We start from the raw sequence: 20,261 nt of genomic DNA, 5'->3' as shown, positions 1-20,261 counted from the left end.
GCCTGCGAAATAAGAAAGGAGAGAGAGGTTACTATTTACACAGACGAGCACATAGGCGTTTAAAACCATACAAAGCAGCACAGATAAATCTTAACGAGGATAAGACACTTGACAGAGACTTGTTACAGGATAGCCATGAATGCAGGTCCCAGGGAGAATTGGACATGTGGAAAATGAAAGGGACGATCCTACAAGATAATGTCAGATATAAAGATGATTTACTAATCTTACCTAAGTCATTGTTTAGATATGCGGCAATATTGATACATGGGAAGAGCCATTATGTCGACATTATGTCGGGAGATTATCCCGCGATTTGGACTGCCTGAGACTATTTATAGTGACAACATTTCCAATCAGGTGATAAATAATATAGGTTAAAGATTAAACATTGATTGAATGCATTAATTCCACGATTAAGAGTAGACTAAGGAAAACACATTTAAGTACTGGAATGAATTGGGTAAAATGTTTGCCCATAGTGTTAACCTGTCTAGGACTGGGGTTCCGCTAGCAGAAATGAATCACTAACCTTTGATGATCTTCATTAGATGGCACTCATAGGACTTCATGTTACACAATACATGTATGTTTTTTTGATAAAGTTCATATTTATATAAAAAAATCTGAGTTTACATTGGCGCGTTACGTTCAGTAGTTCTAAAACGTGCAGAGAGCCACATCAAATTACAGAAATACTCATAATAAACATTGATAAAGGTTCAACTATTATACATGGAACTTTAGATAAACTTCTCCTTAAGCTCTAGAACACGTATTTAAAGTTTCAGAGCTCTAGGTCTGATGGTTCTTTGATAGTTCGAATGCAGGTTGCAGGCCCTGTGTGTCTGTAAGCCCCATACTGTGTCACTCCATCATCAATTGTATATTGTACAATTTCTCATAAATTACAATAGATAAATGGCTGGTTCTTTTTTTCCTGAAACTAGAGGTTCATGTATTTTGATGTGAGGCGGTCAAATTAGCGCTCTATTTTTGTTTTTGACCTTTATTCACAGAAAAATTGCCTTAACTCAAAAAGCCTTGAAGCCTCGACGCCATCTTGTTTCTGGGCAAACAGCCCGTTAGTCTAAACCTATGCTCACCAAGCTTCATCTTCAAAGTCTTTTCCGTTTAGGAGAAATGGCCATGTCATGATTGGTGTTGTTTGCAATAAGTAGCCATTTGCCATCTGGTGGAATTTACCGGGACAGCAGAAAAATTACCATCATTTTAAAATTTTATAAAACGGAAACTGAATGTCCGAGAGACTTAATTTGATGACTTGCTGGAAGATCTGGCCCTGGTGCACGGCTCGACAATGTCGTCATGTTTTTAAAACATTTGCAGACGTCTAGTAAGGGTCCGTACATTTGCAACATGGAGATCCTCATCGATCATATCATCGATCATACAGCAAATGCCGAAAAGTCTTCACATAGGAGTTCTTCACATAGGCCTTTAATGAGTGATTCTATTTTTATTTTAGACATCCTTTGTGTTTTAAGTTTGATTTGATAAAGCTATGGGGGGAAAGAGCTCGTTCTATACGTACTTAATGAAGTCTCCCTCCCGGGCTATGACCCTCTTGATGATCTTCTGCTGGGGATTCTTGGGATACCTGGAACACACACAATAAATTATATCAATAAATATATTTGATAAAGATCATAATAAAAATAAAACCATGGTCACCAAATACACAGAGAAGAAAAATAAATAGAAGTTTTATGTCTTTTACGTTTGTACTGTAAAGCGACTCTATTTACTCTAGTCTACTCTTCAATAAAAACAACATTAAAAATACACTATTCACAACAGTAGACAGAACTAGAATCAGTATACCTCCCCAGCAGTAGACAGAAACGTACTATACTGCAGTGAATATTGTGTAGGGTTCAGGTACCAGGATCTCACTCCTCCCCTCATATGTCGGTCTTCCCTCTCTTTCCTCTCCATCTCTCAGCAAGTGAACCTCACAACACAGCGGAACACAAACAAACAGTAGCAGCACTATGCTCATCCACAGCCCATGATAGAGAAAGATCATTCACATTGTTTCTAATTAACCCTTCAAGTCCTACTCCAGTCCCCTCTTCAGCTCATTTAACACCTGAATATCTCAATAGGTGATCCAGGTATCCTCATGACACAGCACAAGCTCCTCTATTGTTCCTCAAGCAAAGGGGAGGTTTGTGACACCAGAGGGCACCATCAGACCAACTCCTTGAATGTCCTACTCCTTGAAGTTTGCAGTTGTGTAGAAAACAACAACATTTGTTTTACCCTTTAGTGTGTGTACTGTACTGTATTTATACTCAGAATATCACTTTTCAACTATGACAGACAAAATGAGAAAAAAAATCCAGAAAATCACATTGTAGGATTTTTAATTAATTTATTTGCAAATTATGATGGAAAATGGGTATTTGGTCACCTACAAACAAGCAAGATTTCTGGCTCTCACCGACCTGTAACTTCTTCTTTAAGAGGCTTCTCTGTCCTCCACTCGTTACCTGTATTAATGGCACCTGTTTGAACTTGTTATCAGTATAAAAGACACCTGTCCACAACCTCAAACAGTCACACACCAAACTCCACTATGGCCAAGACCAAAGAGCTGTCAAAATTGTAGACCTGCACCAGGCTGGGAAGACTGAATCTGCAATAGGTAAGCAGCTTGGTTTGAAGAAATCAACTGTGGGGGCAATTATTAGGAAATGTAAGACATACAAGACCACTGATAATCTCCCTCGATCTGAGGCTCCACGCAAGATCTCACCCCGTGGGGTCAAAATTATCACAAGAACGGTGAGCAAAAATCCCAGAACCACACGGGGGGACCTAGTGAATGACCTGCAGAGAGCTGGGACCAAAGTAACAAAGCCTACCATCAGTAACACACTACGCCACCAGGGACTCAAATCCTGCAGTGCCAGACGTGTCCCCCTGCTTAAGCCAGTACATGTCCAGGCCCATCTGAAGTTTGCTAGAGAGCATTTGGATGATCCAGAAGAAGATTGGGAGAATGTCATATGGTCAGATGAAACCAAAATATAACTTTTTAGTAAAAACTCAACTCGTCGTGTTTGGAGGACAAAGAATGCTGAGTTGCATCCAAAGAACACCATAACTACTGTGAAGCATGGGGGTGGAAACATCATGCTTTGGGGCTGTTTTTCTGCAAAAGGACCAAGACGACTGATCCGTGTAAAGGAAGGAATGAATGGGGCCATGTATCGTGAGATTTTGAGTGAAAACCTCCTTCCATCAGCAAGGGCATTGAAGATGAAACGTGGCTGGGTCTTTCAGCCTAACAATGATCCCAAACACACCGCCCGGGCAATGAAGGAGTGGCTTCGTAAGAAGCATTTCAAGGTCCTGGAGTGGCCTAGCCAGGCTCCAGATCTCAACCCCATAGAAAATCTTTGGAGGGAGTTGAAAGTCCGTGTTGCCCAGCAACAGCCCCAAAACATCACTGCTCTAGAGGAGATCTGCATGGAGGAATGGGCCAAAATACCAGCAACAGTGTGTGAAAACCGTGTGAAGACTTACAGAAAACATTTGACCTCTGTCATTGCCAACCAAGGGTATATATATATATAGTATTGAGATACATTTTTGTTATTGACCAAATACTTATTTTCCACCATAATTTGCAAATAAATTCATTAAAAATCCAACAATGTGATTTTCTGGATTTTTTTCTTCTCATTTTGTTGAAGTGTACCTATGATGAACATTACAGGCCTCTCTCATCTTTTTAAGTGGGAGAACTTGCACAATTGGTGGCTGACTAAATTATTTTTTGCCCCACTGTATATGACTGTGAGGGGACCAGGGAGCCAGAGGTACACAGGTGTTCAGTTCAGAGTGTCTGGCCAAATGAGGGACACAAAGGCATTGAATAATGACCTGCAGAAACCGCACTTTGTGAAACGCTGCCTTCAAATCCCCTGGAGATTCAAACCCGAAATGCCAGTCTTAATAAGAAGCCACATCCATTCGCCATCCCTCCCTCCCATGTTTTCTCACTCAGTCTCCTTCTATCACTCTCTCTTTAACAAACACCCAGACACATACACACTCTCTCTGTCACTCCATTCCTCCTACTCTATCCCACACATACACACACATTTAGTCTCTTCCTCCTTCTTCCTCAGGGATACAGGGGATCATGACTGATTGACAGCCTGCTCAGCCAATCAGAATTACTAGCAGCTCCAAGAACAGAGCCTGCGATCTGAAGAGGGATTGGACTGTGTGTGTATGTGTGTATGTGTTATTAATGACGGTGGAGCTGGCATCACCGGAGCAGAGTGATGGTTGATCAGCTGAGTGATCTGCTCTCTAACTGCGCTGGAGAAAAGGAGGGATAGACAGAGAACAGCCCCCACCCTATCGCTCTGCTCTGCACCCAGCATCTTTAGCAAGCAAAGACACACACACACACACAACCAAGAGAGCCTTTCTCTGCCTCTCTCTCAGCCTCTCTCTCTCTCTCTCTCACACACACACACACACACACACACACACACACACACACACACACACACACACACACACACACACACACACACACACACACACACACACACACACACACACACACACACACACACACACACACACACACACACACACACACACAGTGGAACGATATCAGAGCTGGAGCTACCTATCTCTCCCTCCCTTCTCCTGGTTCCTCTCTCTCTCTCTCTCTCTCTCTCTCTCTCTCTCTCTCTCTCTCTCTCTCTCTCTCTCTCTCTCTCTCTCTCCTCCCTACCTCTGCCTCTCTCACACACACAGTGGAATGGTTTTAGAGCTGGAGCTAAACCATCTCTCCCTCCCTCTCCTGTTTCGCGCTCTCTCTCTCTGCCTCTCTAGCGACGAAAGGAGAAGAAGACGCATGTTCTTGGAAATACACATGAAAAACCTGCTGTGATCTGAGTCTCACACTGTCATGCTGGACTATTGCTGTAAAGCATGTGGGTTCCAGGCATGAGGGTGTGTGTGAAGGGACTCACTTCCACTGGTAAGTTTCTATCTATCTCTCTCTCCTGTGTGTGTATGAGGCAAGTGTATTTGTTTGGTGTGGTAGAGGGTTGGTTTTCAGTGTGACAATGCGGTAGTCCTTGAGTTGAACCTGTGTCTGTGTGGAGGGAGTTAGCAGCCAAGAAGGCAGAAGGCACAGCCTGCAGTTATGTGGGAGGCTTGGCCGGGGATGGGGGTGGGGGGTGGAATTGAGGAAATGAAAGGCTGAGGAGTCCAACACAGGCATTTTGTCATTGCTGCTTCAGGAAATGTTTGGATGAATATGTAGGATGCAGAGGTTTCAGAGAAGGAACTGCCTATTATTGGCATCAGGGTGTATTTTGAAAGCGGTTTGAGAGATTTGTGGTTTTCAGGCTGGAGTGGAATGAAGGCGGTGTTATCTCGGCAGGATCGCTCTACAGGTACATCTGAGAAAAATATCAAAACTGAAGTATACTCGCCTCTGTGTGTCTGTCAGGGATAGAACAGAAGACAAGTCAGGGAATCTACCATCAGTAGAAAAGACCAGAACTCAACGAGGTAAACCAGTAATAAGCCCGGGGTAAAGAGACCCCTTTCCGTTTTCACTGATGGATCATAACACATAAGTACTGTCTGCGTTTACAGTTGGACACTATTTGACTGTATGCCAAGAGGACGAACCTCAAAGAGGATTTATTTAGGAGTTGTCCGCATCTTTAAGGAATCCAGGTGAGACAGAGCTGGAGTGCTGGGCTGTGGAGAACTCTCCTCGAACCAGAGGAAAAATACATCCCCACCACTGCCTGCTTAATTTACCAGAACAGTACCCCCCCCACTCTCCATCTCTCTCTCCCACTCTCTTTCACCTCACCTCATCTCCCTCATTCTTTCTCGCCATCTCCCATCACCCGGCTGCATTTAGGGCTTCTTCATAATTAAACAACGTCACACTGAGGCATTTTTAGTGAGCAGCAGACCTCATTCAGCACGGTCACAATGTTAGCTACTAAATCGGGGTCAGAAAGATGACTGCATCATTCTGTTTTCAAGAACTAGCCTAATTATGCATACAATTGTCTATTTCTATGCAAAAAATGCACCAATATCATGGGGGATACCCTGGCTACGAACATATTTAAAGAGGCAGTCGTCATATTGTCCTCTTCTATGGTCGTCCTGCTTTCCCAAGGTTTTCTATGCAGACGGGTGGGGACTGGAGTGATGAATCCACAAGAGAAAGCAGTACTGGTGCTTTAGACAAAAAGTGAAAGTGTACACGTTGAATCTGTGATGTCACTCTGCAGACATCACTAAAGCAAAGCACACTGACTGGTTGAACAGAAACAAAGTTTGAGAGGAATAGATCGCTACAAGATTCTGTACCTCACACTCAACACCATTCCATGCATTAACAATGGCTGTAATGTGTGCATCTCTCAAAAACTATTTACTCTATAAAATAAATAAAAATCAGCAGGCTAATTATAATATCAGTAATGTGAAATAGCATTACTATCAAACATGAATTATTTCTGATTAGTAGACGGTTTCTGTTTGTCACTAAAATCTTGACTTAAAATTCACAAGCCAACCTCAAACTCCTGTGTATAACATACCTTTGACAGATTTAGCTAAATTTTGTATTTTTTCAGGTGAATACTTCCTTCCAATACTATCCCCCTTCAATAAAGAGTCAAATGAAAACCACGGCACACAACCTACCTACCCTGCAAAATCCCCACTACGAGAATATTGGTGTACCGTAGCACATGGATTCAAGGGATAAACAAAGATTGATTTGATACATTGGGAAAACGCATTCCCAGCAGATACAGTATGACTCAGATTCTGAAACACTGTTTTTTTTCCAAAGTAAATCCCATGCATTTTACAGTCAGAGCAGCAGAACTAGTCCTACCTGAGCCTGTGGAAAAGGGCATGTTGACAGCTAACACCCCATGCTTTACCAGTTAATGTATTACGATTGGTATTTATGCAATGAGCTGTGATAGTGATAGATTAATCCATAGTGAAAACTGTGTGTGGTGAGTTCACTGTACCCTACTCATTTTATATGGTGCATACATACAAATAACATTGTAAATCAACAGGCAGGTCATGTTTACATGAATACCATACCGTGTGTGTGTGTGTGTGTGTGTGTGTGTGTGTGTGTGTGTGTGTGTGTGTGTGTGTGTGTGTGTGTGTGTGTGTGTGTGTGTGTGTGTGTGTGTGTGTGTGTGTGTGTGTGTGACAGTAGACCATATGAGAGAGGGTAGATAGGAGGAGGAGGGGATTGGTAGGAAGCCTGGGGGAGTTGACAGCTTAACATCGATCCCTAATTAATTGTTAAATTGCTGTTTATTTGCAGGCGGCGTTGAACAGATGCAAGGGGGATGTCATTATGCATGGGTACCACACAGAGGGTTGGCCTAATGAATGTAGCCATACAGCTAATGCTAATGACAGGCACGTTGCTAGCATAGCTAATGCAGGCTTTCATGGTGGGCTGCTCAGGCAGCAATGACAACATGTAGCAGACTGTCATATTGTAGCAGGTACCACTAAAGGCTGATATTGTAGCAGGTAGCCCTATAGGGTGATATTGTAGCCAGTAGCGCTATAGGGAACACGAGGGAGCAGGTCATGTTGAAAGAACAGATTTAACTTGGATAGATTTAATGGGAAATCAATAAAAAAATAGGTGGGGGATAGGTGGGGGGCAATAGAAGAGAGGGGCACTTACATCACTCCATTTTCCTCACCCCACCTCCCCTCCTCTGATCCCTTCACCTCCCATCCTCTGATCCCTTGACTTCCCCACCTCCGATCCTTTCACCTACCCTCCTCCGATCCCTTCACTTCCCCTCCTCCGATCACCTCACCTCACCTCCCCTCCTCCGATCACCTCACCTCACCTCCCCTCCTCCGATCCCTTGACTTCCCCTCCTCCGATCCCTTTACCTCCCCTCCGATCCCTTCACCTCCCCTCCTCCGATCCCTTCACATCCCCTCCTCCGATCACCTCCCCTCATACGATCCCTTGACTTCCCCTCCTCCGATCCCTTCACCTCCCCTCCTCCGATCCCTTCACTTCCCCTCCTCCGATCCCTTCACCTCCTCTCCTCCCACCCACTCACCTCTCCCCCCTCACCTCTCCTCCCTACCCCCCCTTACCTCACCTTCCACCCCACCTCTCCCCCCCTCATCTCAGCTCACCTCACCTCCCACCCCCTCACTTCATCTCCTACCCCATCACCTCACCTCCCACTCCCTCACCTCACCTCCCACCCCCCCACCACCCTCCCCTCCAAACTACAAGATTGTTACTAAACATTAGAAAAGTCAACAACTCTACTGATGCATCACAAAGTGGTGGCACATTTAATGCTTTTCGAGAAAAATTGGAGGATGTGACTGAATTGGACTTCTGGCACTGATTAAAAGACTGTGAAAAGAGATGTGTTGCTATACTGGGCTACTGTAAATGCACAAATAAAACACCACTTTGTCCCCGGCAGCTTTTAAATGGCCACTATTTCCATCCTCCATTTTCTATATCACACTGCCTCTTGTACATACCTGTTTTTAAGTACACATGCTTTGTTTTGTCTGTCTACTCTACCCCAACCCAATTCTATGTCACATTTCTTTGAGAAGTAACATGACAGGTATCAGAGACACTGCACATTCATTCATCAACATTCTAATTTTCACATTAACGTTAAAGAGATTAGCAACAGAGCAAATGTTCATTCTGTAGTCTAAAAAGCTATTACCTTCCAAAGATTCATTAGGCTTAACAACATCAAGACCAGTAAGATCTGTCACAATACCATGGTATATTAATGTGGCAGAATGTCAGGGTGTCACTTCCCCTTGGCGCGGTGACACGCTGCACATCACATCCCTTCCCCTCTATACTGTAGCTGCAGCATGCTTGTCACTCGCTGCCTGACTAGCTAGTGAATAAAACATGGCGAATTGCAACCACTTTATGACATGTCTACTACATTAGGAGGTGTAGGGAAGGAACACACTGCACTGTGGCCCGTGGACCCTCATCTAGTACAGAGTCTGTTTCACTGTATGAAAAAGGACAGTTGGGTACGCTACCGTTCAAAAGTTTGGGGTCACTTAGAAATGTCCTTATTTTTGAAAGAAAAGCATTTTTTTGTCCATTAAAAAAACATAAAATTGATCAGAAATACAGTGTAGACATTGTTAATACTGTAAATGACTATTGCAGCTGGAAACGACAGATTTTTTATGGAATATCTACATAGGCGTACAGAAGCCCATTATCAGCAACCATCACTCCTGTGTTCCAATGCCACGTTGTGTTAGCTAATCCAAGTTTATAATTTGAAAAGGCTGATTGATCATTAGAAACCCTTTCGCAATTATGTTAGCACAGGTGAAAACTGTTGTGGTGATTAAAGAAGCAATAAAACTGGCCTTCTTTAGACTAGTTGAGTATCTGGAGCATCAGCATTTGTGGGTTCGATTACAGGCTTAAAATGCCAGGAAACAAAGAACCTTCTTTTGAAACTCGTCAGCCTATTCTTGTTCTGAGAAATGAAGGCTATTCCATGCGAAAAATTGCCAGGAAACTGAAGATCTTGTACAAAACTCTGCGTTCTACTCCTTTCAAAGAGCAATGCAAACTGGCTCTAACCAGAATAGAAAGAGGAGTGGGATGACCCGGAGCACAACTGAGCAAGAGGACAAATAGATTAGAGTGTCTAGCTTTAGAAACAGATGCCTCACAAGTCTTCAACTGGCAGCTTCATTAAATAGTACCCGCAAAACACCAGTCTCAACGTCAACAGTGAAGAGGCGACTCCGGGATGCTGGCCTTCTAGGCAGAGTTTCTCTGTCCAGTGTCTGCGTTCTTTTTAATCTTTTATTTTTATTGACCAGTCTGAGATATGGCTTTTTCTTGTACGAGATCTGTACGAGATCTTCAGTTTCTTGGCAATTTCATGCATGGAATAGCCTTCATTTCTCAGAACAAGAATAGACTGACGAGTTACAGAAGAAAGTTCTTTGTTTCTTGACATTTTGAGCCTGTAATCGAACCCACAATTGCTGATGCTCCAGATACTCAACTAGTCTAAAGAAGGACAGTTTTAGTGCTTCTTTAACCAGCACAACAGTTTTCAGCTGTGCTAACCTAATTGCAAAATGGTTTTCTAATAATCAATTAGCCTTTTAATATGATAAACTTGTATTATCTAACACAACGTGCAATTGGAACACAGGAGTGATGTTTGCTGATAATGGGCCTCCAGAGGACTGGCCACCCCACATAGCCCGGTTCCTCTCTAGGTTTCTTCCTAGGTTTTGGCCTTTCTAGGGAGTTTTTCCTAGCCACCGTGCTTTTACACCTGCATTGTTTGCTGTTTGGGGTTTTAGGCTGGGTTTCTGTACAGCACTTTGAGATATCAGCTGATGTACGAAGGGCTATATAAATAAATTTGATTTGATTTGATTTGTACGCCTATGTAGATATTCCATTTATAAATCTGCCGTTTCCAGCTACAATAGTCATTTACAGCATTAACAATGTCTACACTGTATTTCTGATTAATTTGATGTTATTTTAATAGACAAAAAACAAGGGCATTTCTAAGTACCCCCAAACGGTAGTGTATATCAACCCCTTATCTGCCATACACCCCTCATCCATTTGGATAATGTCAATATTCAGCACTTAAAAGTGGTAAAATATAGGTGAGTGCAATAATTATTTGTGAAGTAAACAGCTTTCATATGGCTATACTGATTTCCCAGATATTCTTTGTTAGCATGCTAGTGACGTAGTGCATTGTTATCTTAATTCCCTATTTATAGAAGTAACAAACACAATTCCATTTTTGTAGTCTTTGATGGGATTTCTGTAAATGTGTTATATTTTTTTGTGGTGTTTTAAAAGAGTGCTGCCTTTGAACTGTAACTAACTGTAGCATTTGGGACTTGGGAATGCAATGCACTCTCTACTAAGTGGCAGGCGGCTGGCCTGCCGCGTGTGGACTGATCCCTATGTTTCCTCAGCCCAAATGAGTCCACAGAGGTCAACACCCCTTGACTTAATCGCACAATCAATTGTTTCCTCTTACCACAACCTCCTGGCCTCGAAGGCCACATCTTCTACTTGAGAGGGGGGGGGGGAGAGAGGTTAAATTATACATTAAATAATGGGTGCTCTGCTGATACAGCTGCAGCATATCAAACAAAAACACAAGTGGAAAATAAATCCCTAAGGGAGCTAAATAACATAAATAACTAGAAAATATATTATAGTGCATGGCGTTATCACCCGTGTTCCACACAACTAGACAATACTTTATATAAGTGCATGGCGTTATCACCCGTGTTAAACACAACTAGACAATACGTTATACAAGTGCATGGCGTTATCATCCGTGTTACACACAACGAGACAATACGTTATACAAGTGCATGGCGTTATCATCCGTGTTAAACACAACTAGACAATACGTTATACAAGTGCATGGTGTTATCATCCGTGTTAAACACAACTAGACAATACTTTATACAAGTGCATGGCGTTATCATCCGTGTTAAACACAACGAGACAATACGTTATACAAGTGCATGGCGTTATCATCCGTGTTAAACACAACTAGACAATACTTTATATAAGTGCATGGCGTTATCATCCGTGTTACACACAACTAGACAATACTTTATATAAGTGCATGGCGTTATCATCCGTGTTACACACAACTAGACAATACTTTATATAAGTGCATGGTGTTATCAAGTGTTAAAAACAAGCAAGGAGTGTAGCTACCTGTCGGAGATTAGCCTTTCTATTGAAATAGCATCACAAAGCAACAGCAGCAGCTTTCCAATGCATCTTCATCTCATCTCTACTATTCTTCCCGCAGCTAAATATACTTTATTAACATAATGTTGGAAGAACATTTACCACCACTCAAACATCCATTTGATCTAATTATGAGAGGAAGGCATGTGAGTGAAGTAACAACAGGCTCTTAAGTAATAAAAAGGGAAATTAGCGTGAGCTTCGTGGACGCAAACAAGAGAGCATCGCTCATCCAGTTTACAATTTAATACTTGCTCTCCTTATTAGCATGGGGGTTATTTTCTTTTAAGTATATTTTTCCGATCTACTGTGAAAAACATATTTACATAATATGGTTACACACTCTACCACCTGGGCCATATGGAGGAATCTCTTGCCAATAAAACCATTCCCTTGTATGAAATAAAGGAGTCTGAAAATGATCGTTGCAAATGATAGCTAGCATTACCACACTTCAGTATTTATTTCAACACTTGACATAAATAGCTTAGCAATGAAACACCAAATGTGTGTGGATATTACACGTGCTGTATAATATCAGGCACAGAGCAGCTTGGACAGAATCTGAACACAGGTCCTACACAGATGGCTGAGCACAAGAACATTAGGCACACAAAAAAGAAACGACCAGCAAAAATATTTTTGCCTCTTGATTCCACCTGTGTGCGTTGACTGACTGCCATAAACAAGCTAATATATGCACAGTGCTCTGTCATAGGGAGTCTTCATCAGCAGCCCTGCTCTTATAGCCTTACAGACAGCTCATCTACACACGGAGCCGTGGCTTCTGCACTCAAGGTCACAAATGAATCAAAGCATCAATATGTGCAGTCGACATAAGCAAACCCCGGCACAGACCTGTCACCTGTAGGAACCACTTTGATTCAACTCCTCATACATAATGCAGGAGAGGATGAAGAGACAGAACAAGACCTGTAGCAAGCTTCAGAGATATTTTGGGAGAATCTGAAATGCCTTGAGGTCATATACTCCAGTTGAAGTGATCGTGGGTAGTTGTGTGTGAGTGCGACAGTTGCTGCGTGTATGTGAATACATAGTTCACAACGACAGAGTTAGGGTGGATGACGAAATGTAGCTAATTAGGGTGGATGGTAAAACTGGGATAGGCTCTGGCTCACAATGTTTTAGCTGTTCAAACTGTTCTTGATGCAAAGTTTTTGGGAAATGTTTTGGGGGGATTTGTATTACTGCTGTGTGCAAGATCGCTGTTTAAAATTCCAGATCCTCTGGCAGATCTCCTGCCCTGCAGGGATATTAAGTGACTCCAAAGTGCTATTGTGTGCATCCAAAATAGCACCATATTTCCTATATTATACTACTTTTGACTAGGGCCCATAAGGCTCTGGTTAAAAGTAGTGCACTATATAGGAAAAAGGGTGCCATTTGGGACGCACATTTATTAGCCACCAACCTGTCAAATAATATATATAAGGTCAAGTCAATCATAACTCAGAATTTTGATGGCGAAGTGAAAGCAATAAAATCAAACGAGCATAGAATATATGTCTCAATATTCCTAAATGTCAATATATGAAACAGTCTCCCAATAATGCCATGTAGTACTGAATGTATTTTTTCTGATATTTTTCTCCCCAGATGGAAATTGACACGATGAGTGACTGTGATTGAGGATAATAATGATGGAAGACAGAGTGATCCATCCCCAGCCCAAGCCAGAGCGTTCCTCCTCAACCCTCCCTGTTCTTCACCGACAGACTCCCTGAAGGATACATTGACCTTCACACATCCAACTTGCCTGACAACCTGGCACATTGTAAATTGAAGAAAGGTTGCTCCTTTACTCTCTGCCAAGGACTAGACAACGACTACAAAAAGGCCAAAGCTTTAGGGACCAGGCATCAGCAGAAATCTGTTCTGTCTCACTGCGGTAACAAATGAGCCTTTATTTGTGAAGTTAACAGTGCTAACAGCTGACTCCATAAGGACCCATTTCTAGTTCAAGGTAATAGGGGGCCAAGATGAAGAAGACTGCGTTCTTGGCTTGTTTGTTAGCGGAGCTAGCTCTGACAGTTTTTGTTCTGGCCTCGGAGGGGGGTGCTGCTCATTGTCCTGCATTGTGCCAGTGTGAGATACGACCCTGGTTCTCTCCAAGCTCTATTTATACAGAGGCTCCCACGGTGGACTGTAATGACTTAGGCCTATCGTCAATGCCAGAGAGACTGCCCTCAGACACACAGGTGCTATTGTTACAGACCAACAATATCATAAGTGTTGAGAAACCTTTGGATTACCTGGCTAATATCACTGAGATAGATTTATCCCAGAATAACATATCCTCTGTGAGCGATGTCCATCTGGGTCCTCTTCCCCAGCTGCTGTCACTGCACATGGAGGAGAACTGGGTTCAGGCCCTGTCAGACAACTGTCTCCCATCCCTGCCCAACCTCCAGGAGTTCTACATCAACCACAACCTGATCTCATCCATCAGTCCTGGTGCCTTTAGAGGGCTAGGGGGGCTCCTACGGCTCCATCTCAACTCCAACCACCTCAGGGGCATCAACAGGGTGTGGTTTCAGCCTCTACCCCGCCTGGAGATCCTGATGATTGGGGAGAACCCCATTGTTCAATTGTCAGACATGAACTTCAAGCCCTTGGTCAACCTACGCAGCTTGGTTCTGGCCAGGATGAATCTCTCCGAAATCCCAGATGACACTCTGGTCGGCCTCGACAACCTGGAGAGTGTTTCGTTTTTTGACAACCTGTTTGACAGAGTGCCACAGGCCGCTCTGAAGAAAGCCAAGAGCCTGAAGTTTCTGGATCTCAACAAGAACCCCATCGAGAGGATTCAGAGAGGGGACTTTGTGGACATGATCCACCTCAAAGAGTTGGGCATCAACAGCATGCCTGCGCTGGTGTCCATCGACAGCTTTGCCCTCAACAATCTCCCTGAGCTGACCAAGATTGAGGCCACCAACAACCCCAAGCTCTCCTACATCCACCCCAATGCCTTCCACAAGTTGCCGAGACTCGAAACACTGATGCTGAACAGCAATGCCCTCAGCGCCTTGCACCACAGCACTGTGGACTCCCTGCCCAACCTGCGTGAGGTTAGCATGCACAGCAACCCCATTCGCTGCGACTGCGTCATCCGCTGGATCAACATGAACCAGACCGGCGTGCGCTTCATGGAGCCAGATTCCCTCTTCTGCGTGGAGCCGCCGGAGTACCAGGGCCAGCACGTCCGCAAGGTCCACTTCAGGGAGATGACTGAGATTTGCCTCCCGCTCATCTCGCCTGGGAGCCTCCCAGATCGTGTCACCGTTGGGAAAAGGAGCTCGGTGACGCTTCACTGCCGGGCATTCGGAGAGCCGGAGCCAGAGATATACTGGGTCACCCCCTCCGGGGACAGAGTCCTGCCCAACAGCGTGTCTGATAAGTACTACATGCATCCAGAGGGGACCTTTGACATCTATGACACTACCATGCTTGAGGCAGGGCTGTACACCTGTGTTGCTCACAATCTTGTTGGTGCAGACCTCAAGTCTGTGTTGTTGGTGGTAGATGGATACTTTCCACATCCTTCTGATAATGGCAATGCTTTACATGTGGACGTTAGATCAGTGCAGCCCAACTCTGTTTTGGTGTCTTGGGATAACACTCACGGTGGTCTTATATCCAACATAAAGTGGTTCACAATGGCGAATGCTAAGCATCCCTCCATGGCATACACTGCTAGAGTACCAACCGATGTGAAGGTGTATCGTCTCACCCACCTAAACCCCTCCACCCAGTACCGGGTGTGTGTGGAAGTCACGAGCATGCAGCTCGGACACAACAGGGGCTGTGTCAATGTCACCACAAAGGGACTGGCTCACACCGTGGAGAGCAGTGAGAAGTGGGACACAGTGGTGATGGCTGCATGTGCTGTGCTTTTCATCGTGGTTGCTGTGGCTTGCTCCATCATATACACATCTCTGCAAAGCCAACACTTTTACAGGAAGTTGATGGTGGACCAAACTGAGTCAATGCTGGGTCCTAGCACCCGCCCCGGCTCTGCCTCTTCTCTCACAGAACTCTGTGTGGCTGGGGTCAAGGTGAAGGTGACTGTAATAGACTTGCCAGACAACTCCATGTAAAGAAAGAAACGACCTTGGAGCAGGAAAATTAATGTTCTGGATTTTAAACAAGGTGAAAGAGTGTTGGACATGTGTGATTCATGTGCCCTCTTTTCATGACAATGACAGAGCATTGGGTTCTGGAACTCCTGGAACTTGGAACACATGATTGAACCATAAATCGGCACCCTCACGCATAAATACGTAACCAGCTAATCCCAGACCCACAGACTCTTTTATACAACAAAATTATGTCATTGCAGCAAAAACGTGCACAGACAGGTATCTAGATTGCGATATACAGTATGTGGCTACTGATCGGTCATTCATGCAGTGCAACTGAAAAAAAGCACAGCACAAAGACTGTGTCGTCTCTCTCGGTTATTGACTTGTGCTTTATAACGCCTTGTGGAGATTTGGAGAATATTTTCTGTGCTGTTTAAATAACACTCAAGGGCCATAAGTAAGAAATACCACTCGTATACAGTTTATAATGGGCAAAACTTGTTAGACTAGTAGACAATAACAGTGTATATGTAAACAATTTTATGATCAAATATTTTTTTTCATTAAAAACAGTACATTGTATTTTAATCGAAATGTAATGCTTTCTCTTACTTACTTGAAATTGTAATTACGAAAGACCCAACTTCAAGGATGACTTGCTTAGAACAATCTGAATACGATATTGGGATGCTCTGAAAGGAACAATCTAAGCTTCCTTTATCAATAACATTCAGCTATCCATGAAATGTTAAATGTTATAATTCATAAATATGAATCCGATAAATCTTTTCATATCACTGTCTAAACCATGCAAAAGGAAAACAGTGTGATGTAGACAAACACAATTACTGGGACTGCCCTTGAAGGCGGACATTTTAACATTGTTACTAAAATGCAATCTCAGGCAGGACGACGTGTTTTGGCAATGACTGGGGAGTAAGAGAGATTGTGTGTGTGTATATAACTTACACACGGTACTTTATATATATGTGTGTGTGTGTGTGTGTGTGTGTGTGTGTGTGTGTGTGTGTGTGTGTGTGTGTGTGTGTGTGTGTGTGTGTGTGTGTGTGTGTGTGTGTGTGTGTGTGTGTGTGTGTGTGTGTGTGTGTGTGTGTGTGTGTGTTTGTGTGTGTGTGTGTGTGCGGCATCAGAGAAACCCAATGACTTTGAATGGCAAGATATTCTCTTTAATTTAAAACCCAATATGGATTCCTAACATAAACCTCAGAGAGGTGATGAAACGGCGTCACATGCGGACTGATGGGGGCATTTATCAGAGGGACTCCGCCATATATCAACTGAGTTTCAGCACCTTGGACAGGGCTTTTAGAGTGGAGCCATTTGTCACCACCATGGGAGCTAAAATATGACCCATTAGAGCGCAGGTAGTGCATAGGTCAGCGAGAACACATGGAGGCTGCTAGTACCGGAGCGCGTTGCAGTGCGTCCCTTCCCTCCGTGACACTGGCGAGACACTGATGCCATTACAGGAACAGCTCAGCAACTCTTGGGCTCGTTTGTTAAGCACTTCACATTATCGCCACCCACCGAGAGGGGAAGGAGACAAATGGTGCGCAAAACGAGAACAAAGTGTCTACTCGGGCTAGAAGTCAGTATGAACAGGGGGGACAGGATAGACAAGGTGCAGGTTCGACATATTGAAGGTGGAACAACAGTACTGCTGTAGGTATTAGAGATGTGTGTATGGTTTTATTTGACTGCACAGTGAGATAATTGCACAAGATAACAACAAGATAAGAATGCTCATCAAGGGAACTTGAGTCTTTAGTATATTCCCTGGTTCATAAGGGTAGCTTACTTGAAAGGAGAGCTCTCAGAGAAGAACTGACAGGACCTCCATGGAGGTTTCATCACACATTTTTTACTCCTTCTTTTGCCTAGTTTGAACTCCAGATAACCCCACATGAGAGCAAATGATATGTCAACATGCAGTCCACTCAGAGAAAAGGAAATAATATCTCGTAAAATGTTCACACATGCAAAAAAGCTATTTTCCAATAAAGGCCCGATGGCAATATGCCCTTCTGTTGTTATTGTTTGTGCACCACCTGGGGGCACGCAATATGGTGAGAAAAACAGGAAAGAAACTGTTACATATATTTAGTATTGCTCACATAAACTCCCACCGTGCCATATTACAAGGAATTGTAACTGTTAAAATTCCTTGCCGTAATCGCACTAAGAAACTGTTCCTAACAATAAACAAGTTCAACCCCTTTGGATATCAGTGTTTTCTGCACACCAGTGTCAATCAACAGGGGTTAAAAATGTAGGTGCCATATCATTCAGTGAATTAAGTTAATATTGGAACGAGGGGATGTGTTAAATCACCCAATCCCTCACCAGTAACAGTAGAAACACTGGTGGGCGGCCCTCTTGTGTAAATATGATTATCCCACTGATCATTCTCTCAGGGAAACATACCCTGTATGACAAATAGACAGCAGATGATATACTGTAATTGCATTATGATAGCCATGGGGAGATCTGGGAAAATTAGCAGGCAAAGTAATAAATTGTTGTTTTTAATATCATCTTCCAGCCAGGACAGAACAGTATTTGGTTGATTGCACATCTGTAATTAGGATATTATCATTGAAGGTGACACATTTTTTACATAGGGAATTCAGAGCTTTACACAGTGATTTATGTGAAAATATGGGATACAGGTGTGTATAGCCTTGAATGGCATAATCCTTGAATATTTACCCAACAACTAAAGAAATAGAAACAACTCAACAGAGGAAGTAGAATATTAGTTCAATACATCGGTTAAATTAGCAGGTGTAGATACTCTCAATTAGAAACCTGTGCTGTGGTGCAAATCAAATAAACATTTTAGTCACAGAGAGTGACGGAGGACAGGGTTTTTGTGCAGTCTTCTGCTGTTGTTTATTTTCATTTGTGGAAAACATCTGAATAGCCTAATGACCTCTAGCTGAAGTAAACAAATATATCTCATAATGTTTCCACTTCTAAAATGCCCAATTCATCTGAAACTTGTTTGGCCAGATTTTTTTCTACAAAAGGTTGTGTGAAATCATCCCATTTTGAAATATTGCCCCATTATCCTGTTGTATTTGGGATAGACCTCCTGCTCGTTGCTTGGAGTAGCCTACGACATAAAAATAAGATTGTTCACATTTCTCAAGCTTTCCTCAAACTGCACCCTGGGGCTTCAAGTAATTATTTCCCCACTCAGTGGTCCATTAAGAGAAAACAACACTGCTGACTTTGTGTGATCTGGTATTGGGGCTTTGTGTGATTGTATCATTATCTAAACTCTGAAACAGGGATACTATATCTTAGCTGATAAACTGGATATGATTATACTTTGATTAGTTTTTGAATGTTTGAATGGGAGTTGAAGACTGCTCTCCCTTACTCACTTTTATACCCATTCTTTTACAAAATCATATTGGATAAAACAGAAATAAAACATTCAACAAAGGGAGAACACACTGATGACAACCAATCAGTGAGTGTTTTGTTTTCTGGGGAGTTGCAGCTCACCACAGGAAGCAGGAAATAGATAATACTCTCACAGAGCTGCAGTAGTACTAGAATTACCAAAGCCTTTTGTAATAAAACAATGGAGGAGGAAATGGTATTTTATGAGTCAATACACACTTTAAAAGCAGGAAGCAGGCAAGCTCTCCAAAGCATTCATCACTGCTGTACAGACCCACACTGTGGGCAGAGTGATGGAAGTCCGAAAGCAGCTACATCTTAAGCTCCTCCACTAATTCATTTATACTGAGCAAAAACAATTACTGAGTGACAGTTCATATAAGAAAATCAGTCAATTAAAATACATTAAATTCAGAAATGCCCAGCCAATCAGAATGAGTTTTTCCACAAAAAAGGGCTTTATTACAGACAGAAATACTGCTCAGCACCCCCACCATCCCCCTCAGACGATCTCACAGTTGAAGAAGCCAGATGTGGAGGTCCTGGGCTGGCGTGGTTACACGTGGTCTGCGGTTGTGAGGCCTGTTGGACGTACTGCCAAATTCTCTAAAACAACGTTGAAGGCAGCTTACGGTAGAGAAATTAACATTCAATTCCCCGGCAACAGCTCTGGTGGACATTCCTGTACTCAGCATGCCAATTGCACGCTCCCGCAAAACTTGAGACGTCTGTGACACATACTGGTAGTATTATATTCATCATCAAACATGATTACACCCTCTCTTCAATGTAAAATATCACCTACAACCGGTCAAAAGTTATAGAACACCTACTCATTCAAGGGTTTTTCTTTG

The 20,261-nt window shown here is 43.0% G+C and overlaps 1 protein-coding gene and 1 pseudogene across 3 annotated transcripts; one reads left to right on the top strand and one right to left on the bottom strand.

The window, feature by feature from the left end:
* LOC118396045 (mitochondrial inner membrane protease subunit 2-like) overlaps nucleotides 1-20,261 on the bottom strand; it is a 199,278-nt pseudogene that overhangs the window by 41,031 nt on the left and 137,986 nt on the right.
* Nucleotides 4,807-16,557, top strand: LOC118395916 (leucine-rich repeat neuronal protein 3-like). Of its 3 annotated transcripts, none has more exons than XM_035790000.2 (2): nucleotides 4,807-5,035; nucleotides 13,490-16,557. In XM_035790000.2, the coding sequence occupies exon 2, from the start codon at nucleotides 13,873-13,875 to the stop codon at nucleotides 15,988-15,990; it is 2,118 nt and encodes a 705-aa protein (XP_035645893.1). In that variant the 5' UTR covers nucleotides 4,807-5,035; nucleotides 13,490-13,872; the 3' UTR covers nucleotides 15,991-16,557. The 3 variants fall into 3 exon arrangements, with proteins under 3 accessions (XP_035645893.1, XP_035645894.1, XP_035645896.1); XM_035790001.2 differs by lacking the exon at nucleotides 4,807-5,035 and adding an exon at nucleotides 5,291-5,456; XM_035790003.2 differs by lacking the exon at nucleotides 4,807-5,035 and adding an exon at nucleotides 5,488-5,745.

Source organism: Oncorhynchus keta, chromosome 17, assembly GCF_023373465.1.
Source record: "Oncorhynchus keta strain PuntledgeMale-10-30-2019 chromosome 17, Oket_V2, whole genome shotgun sequence".
Lineage (NCBI taxonomy): Eukaryota > Metazoa > Chordata > Actinopteri > Salmoniformes > Salmonidae > Oncorhynchus > Oncorhynchus keta.
This window is presented reverse-complemented; position numbering and strand designations above follow the sequence as displayed.